Source organism: Lipotes vexillifer, unplaced genomic scaffold (genome assembly GCF_000442215.2).
Source record: "Lipotes vexillifer unplaced genomic scaffold, Lipotes_vexillifer_v1.1 scaffold779, whole genome shotgun sequence".
NCBI classification, from domain to species: Eukaryota; Metazoa; Chordata; class Mammalia; order Artiodactyla; family Lipotidae; genus Lipotes; species Lipotes vexillifer.
In genome coordinates this window covers 1,568,850-1,574,864 of record NW_006788448.1, presented here as the reverse complement: position 1 = coordinate 1,574,864, position 6,015 = coordinate 1,568,850, and the positions used below count along the sequence as shown (strand labels likewise).

Here is a 6,015-nt window from a genome sequence, read left to right as displayed (position 1 = left end):
ACAGTTCCACAAAACAAAATTATACTATTCCACTGTAAAAAAAAACTTACATATAATGATAATCTATGAACAGAAAGACTTAGGTTCAATGTTCTGGAGAGTGACACTTTGAACTGTTAATCAGTTTTTAACTTTAATCAGTAAATGTATTAAAGAAACAGCTGAATTACAAAGGAGGTCATTCATGACACCATTGCGTAACGTGATGGAAAAGTCACCCAAATCCCTCTGTTCCTCCTCAGGCACCACCCGTCCCAATCCTCCGACTTAACTTCACCCCCTCCCTGACATCCATACACTAGAAATGCACCCCCAACAGAGTCACCCAACCCTGAATTGAATAAGCGAGGTACCGTAAGGTAAGTTATGCTTTTGGCAAGCAGGAAATTGGACAATTCTTTTAGTTCTTCTGAGGTAGTAGAGTCTCTCCTTCTAATATTCTAATGGTTAAGAAAAGTCTAGGGAGCTGAATTAAGAGGCAAGTGGAATGTTGGTCACTGTACGTCAACGCTGCTCTGAAACTGGTGGTTATTATGGTTATATAATTACCGCACACTCCACAACTTCTTTAGTGGGACCCTGTTATGTGGACAACTTAAGATATTAAGGTTGCTGTGTGATTGGGGTAAGCCACAGCTCCTTGAGGGCACTGTATAACTCATCACAACTTGGATGCTATTCCTACATGTTTCTAAAAAAGTGCCTGGCATATAGCAGGAACGCAATAGATATCAGATTACTGACTGTTGAAAATCTCCCATTTAGCTCAGTGAGATTACAAGCAAAAACATACATAAAAACACCCAACCAACCACAGACTAACTGTCACTAAAGGCCAGGTCACTTTCCCTTGTGTGTGGAACAGTAGACACCTTTCAGACTATGAGAAGGTTAAACGCAAATGGTACTGGCCATGGTATAGCATGCAATTCCATATTAACCTTATTTCCATCATGACTTTATCATAATGTGGTTGTGGCTGTTTTAGCCATAAATAACTTTTCTGAAGATAAAGTGATCCACTCTCTCTGCTGTTCTTCAAGCTTTTCCGCCAAGCATTTAATCAAGACAGGGTCCACCTTAGAATCAAATTTATTAGCAAACCAATGTCCATCTTTCATAAGCCACCTTAGTTCTGCTGCTCCATAGATACACACACTTCGGAGGTGAGAGCCAGTACAACTGGGATAGAAAAGCCCTTCTAGATAGTTCCATTTGACCAGGCGGGTCTTACTCTGTAGGTCAGACACATCCTGGGCTGTCCTAGAAATCTCCCCGGGGATTCCTGGTACCCGAATTAAGGTAGCCCAAAAGTGCTCATCAGGTGAGTATGTATCTTTAGACCAGGCAAAAAAGTCTTTAAAGAGGGAGTTGTTGAGAACATATTTAACAAATGCTCGACTTAAAACAAAATAAGCACTGCCAACAAATATCTCAATGTTATGAGGGGGGGCTTCCTTGGAGATGTTTGTCCTCACTGGTAGTTTCACATATTCATAAGGCACCTGTCTGAGTTCATGGTGATAAGTGAATCTTTCCATCTTAGTGTTAGGGGGTTTCACTGTCTCTAACATATTTGATCCATTGAGTTTCTTCAACTCTGACACTAATTCAAAGTTTGATTTCAAAGGAAAATCCTGCCCACACAGGTTGATAACATATTTCCACTGAACTGAAGACTTCAGAAGGTCTGACAAGCAATTTAAATCAGCCTGGAGTCTGGAAATGTGTGCATATTGCACAATCTCTAATTTGGAAGCAATGAAAATGTTAGAGAAGCACTTAGCTAAATTGTTCATGGCAACTTTGAAGGTATCAGATGATTTACGGTCATAATGGATGCAGTAAATATTGTGCTGGTTGTATATAGCATGGATTAGCCTTTCAACCATAATTGCATCTTTGTGAACAACCAAAGAATAGGCTATTGGGAAGCTTTTCTCCTCCCTTGAAACAAGCTTTTCGTGGTAGCTTCGTAGGGCCTGATAAATGTCACAATCACTGGTCATTGCCACGACATCATCATCATCCAAGTCGATGATGGTTCTTCTTCTTATTTCCAGACTCTTGCCAATTTCCAAAGGCTCCTGTTCATAGACACCTGAACAGTTAATCTCATACCCGATTTCATTCTTAACATGGGTATATCTGTTCTTTACAAAAGGCGAGGTACTTAGAGAGTACTCAACCAAGTAAATGCCTCTTTCAGGGAAGAGGAGGCGTTTCACATTTAGAAGCTTCAACAAGGAGAACAGCCATAGGGTTAGAAACAGGATGAAAACTTTCTGCTTTAGGTGGTATTTAAAACAACATTTGAATGTCTTCATTCTGTAAGAGAACAAAGGAATAATTCCGTTGAAATATGAAGAGAAAATTGGTTCAGTTCAACCAACATCCACTGGGTGCCTACCACACACCAGGCAGAATGCTGGGCCCAAATACGATTAAAACAAGATTCTCGTCCTTAAAAACAAGGAAATGGAAATACGTACAATGGTTGCATTTTGTCATAGTCTGTATTAACTATACCTAATTTTGAGAGATGTTGGTTACCAAATAGAATGAAAAATAATGTTAACTCCTAAAATATAGGTACTAAGTAACTTAATTGTCTGTATTTGTGCTTAGCATATTTGGGGAGGGATTGCTCTGCTTTGGGCAGAGGCCTAGAGAATTGGATGTTGTCAAGAGATCATTAGAAATGCAAATGACCCACCTGAGGCTAAAAGGAATATCTATCTTGATTCTACCTTCAGAACCTGATTAGATCTAGATCTGATGTCAAATGGGGAAAGCCCAGTAAATCACTGCTATAAACTGAATGTTTGCATCCCCCGCCCCAAATTTTAAGTTGAAACTTAATTGCCAATGTGATTGTATTAGGAGGTGGGGCTTTTGGGGAAATTTTTAGGTCATGAGGGTAGAGTCCGCATAAATAGGATTGGTGCCCTTACAAAAGAGACCCCAGGAAGCTCCCTTGCTCCTTCCAACATGTGAGGACACGGTGGGAAGCTTGTTGTCTATGAACCGGGAAGCAAGCTTTCATCAGGCACAGAATCTGCTGGAGCTTTGATCTTGGATTTCCCAGCCACTAGAACTGTGAGAAATACATTTCTGTTGTTGATAAGCCTCCCAGTCTGTGGTATTTTGTCATAGCTGCCTGCGCAGACTACGACACCCAACTTCAGAAATAAGAGCAGTGGGCAGACCCCCAAAGGAGCTATAGTAAATATTAGACACTAAAATTTTATATAGATTATACAAATTTGGTAAACTTGCACATTTCACTTATTTATTTTGTTAGGCCCCATTTCCTCACAGGGATTAGAAATTTAGCCCTTAAAATGAAAAGAACCTGACGCATTGAGAGAAGGCGGGGGCCGGGGGCCAGTCTGGCAGAATCTGTCAGTTTTATGAACCCATCCAGAAGAGCTCATGTGTGTGCAAAGAAGGTGTGTAATGAGAAGCTTCCCTGAAGTTAAGGCTAAAGACTGAAAAGCACTAAAATGCCCTACGGGGCATTGATTAATTACACCCACACTGTGTGAAAAAGCCTGAGAAGAATCTGCACATATCCCTGTGGAACAGTCCCCACTGTAGACTGTGAAACAGAAATAATGAACAGTGTAGAGCGAGCTCACATATGTGTCCAAAAAAGACTATATACACCCAGAAGCCTAGACACAAAGAGCACAGGTTGCCAAACGTTTTCTTTCTCTGTCACAACTACTCACCTCTGCCGCTGTAGTGGGAAAGCAGCCATAGACTGTGTGTAAATGACTGGGTGTGGCTGGGCTCCAATAAAACTTTATTTACAAAAACAGGCAGCTGGCTGGATCTGGCCCACAGGCCAATCCTTCCAGAAGGACTAAGGATCTGGAGCCTGGGGAGGAGGGGGATTTACTTATCACTGAATAGCCTTTTGGACTATTAGAATGTTGAAGATGATTATATTACTTTAACAGATAAAAATGGGCTACCCAACAGAAGGGCATTACATGTGCTTATTTGGGGAGCAGCAGGAAATGGGGAAATCCAGGGAGTATTACCCAGAGGCTCGAGGACAGGAGGGCTGACCAAGCTCCTAGGCCTGCTTCCAGGACGTTCAATTACTGAGAACTGGGGAGGCCTGAGGAGCCCACATACAATTTCCTTACACATCTCAATAAATCTTAAACGAGGACATAACCATTGTAACCAATTTCCTTAGAAAAGGTAGCAAGGCATTTGAACCTGATTTACTTTTGTAGTTTTCTTTTATACAGATTGATTGAAAAAGCTCTCCTAGGAATGCCATACTCTCATTCACCCTCACTTGAATTACCCTCCTTTAAAGAACCATACCTTATTTATCAATGCCGAACTGTTCTGTAGAATCTGGGTCCTCCCCACCACACCTCAGTCTCTCCTCTGTGGGTTTCTCCGGGGTCCTGTTCTTAGCTTACTGCTCTTCTCACAAACACTCTTCCTTGCTTTTGGGATTTCCATGTAAACCTTCCATGTATATACATTGCCAACACCTTTATCTTTAGGACCTATGTCTTGCCCAAGCTTCTGACGTGAACATCCAATTGCTTGATAGACATCTCCACTAGATAGCCCACGGGCACTCAACATCAATGAGTCCACAACCAAACAGGACACCTTCACCTCTCCTGTGTTTTCTGTCTCAGTTTATCCACTCAATGACCCAAGCTCGAAACTCGAAAGCCACCCAACCCTTCCATTTCCTGAACACCCACAGAATCATCTCACAAACACACCTCAAATTCATCCTTTCTTCTCCTTCTCCATTACCAGGTCCAGACAACATCTTCGCTGACCAGCATCACACTTACATAAAAGGGCAAAGGTTTCAGTGACCGCGGATAACCTGATGACATCTCCCCAGACTGGGCCCCTATCAGGATTTGATAAAAGCTCATTCCCACCAAAAGGCTTGCACCTCCACCCCTTGTTTCTTCTAACTTGGGGAAAGGAATGCTTTCGGTCAAAGGCAATTCTGGTGTGGTGAGTAGGTGAAGGGGCTTTACTTGGACTTAGGACAGGGCAGAATAGGGAGGGCTGCTTGTTTCCCCTGATGTTAAAGGCTGTCCCGGAGACAGAGGAGCTCTCCTGCTTAAAGATGTCTGGCGTGGTAAGAAAGTCAGAAAGCAAGGCCTCTGGGCTGTCCCGATTCCCTCCTCTTTCTTCCTTTAGAATTAATTCTTGTCCCTGGCTGGCGAAGCTCAGACACAGGGCCCAGAGCTAGCTCCCCCTGGACTCCTCACAGCGTGCCTGCCGCCTCTCCTTCCCGGGTGCCCTGCGACCCTCCCTCTCTGGGCAGGCAGCCATGGCCTCCTGGCTCAACTCAGACTGTCGATGCACTAGCTGGAGTCGGGAAGTGTGTGCTCCAAGCCTTCTCAGGAGGGGCAGGGAAGCGCAGGTGCAGGAGGTTAGAGATCACAGTTCTCAACCTTAGCTTTTCTCGGGACACAACCTCTGCATGATACCCACAGCCCCTCCCAGCACAGACGATGTTGACATACATACAATGTTGTAGAATGAATGCCTGCATGCTTCCATGTAATGTTCTTTGTTAATTTAATAATATAATTATTATTAATGCAGAGTCACTCAATAAAGAGTTGTTGGAACTCCCCTGGTGGTCCAGTGGTTAAGACTTCGCCTTCCAATGCAGGGGGTGTGGGTTCAATCCCTAGGATCCCTGGTCGGGGAGCTAAGACCCCACATTCCTCACGGCCAAAAAGCCAAAGCATAAAACAGAAGCAATATTGTAACAAATTCAATAAAGACTTTAAAAAAGGTCCACATCGAAAAAAGTCTTAAAAAAAAAAAAAGTTGTTACTTGGGGTACTGTTCTACCAGGGGCCTGGGGTGGAGGGATGGGAATGATTTCCAGAGGCGTGACCGAGGTCTGACTGGAGCTGGCTGGGCTAAGGCTGGCAATCACGCAGCCACGTCTTTTCTTAAGACGAAACCAGGGCAGCGAGGTCACCTTCTACAAACACCCCA

General features: G+C 43.4%; 1 protein-coding gene across 1 annotated transcript; it reads right to left on the bottom strand.

Annotated features, from left to right (window-relative positions):
- Window positions 1-962: 962 nt before the first annotated feature.
- GCNT4 (glucosaminyl (N-acetyl) transferase 4) lies at window positions 963-2,327 on the bottom strand. The gene has a single exon (XM_007461616.1). The coding sequence runs from the start codon at window positions 2,325-2,327 to the stop codon at window positions 963-965; it is 1,365 nt and encodes a 454-aa protein (XP_007461678.1).
- Window positions 2,328-6,015: the final 3,688 nt, after the last annotated feature.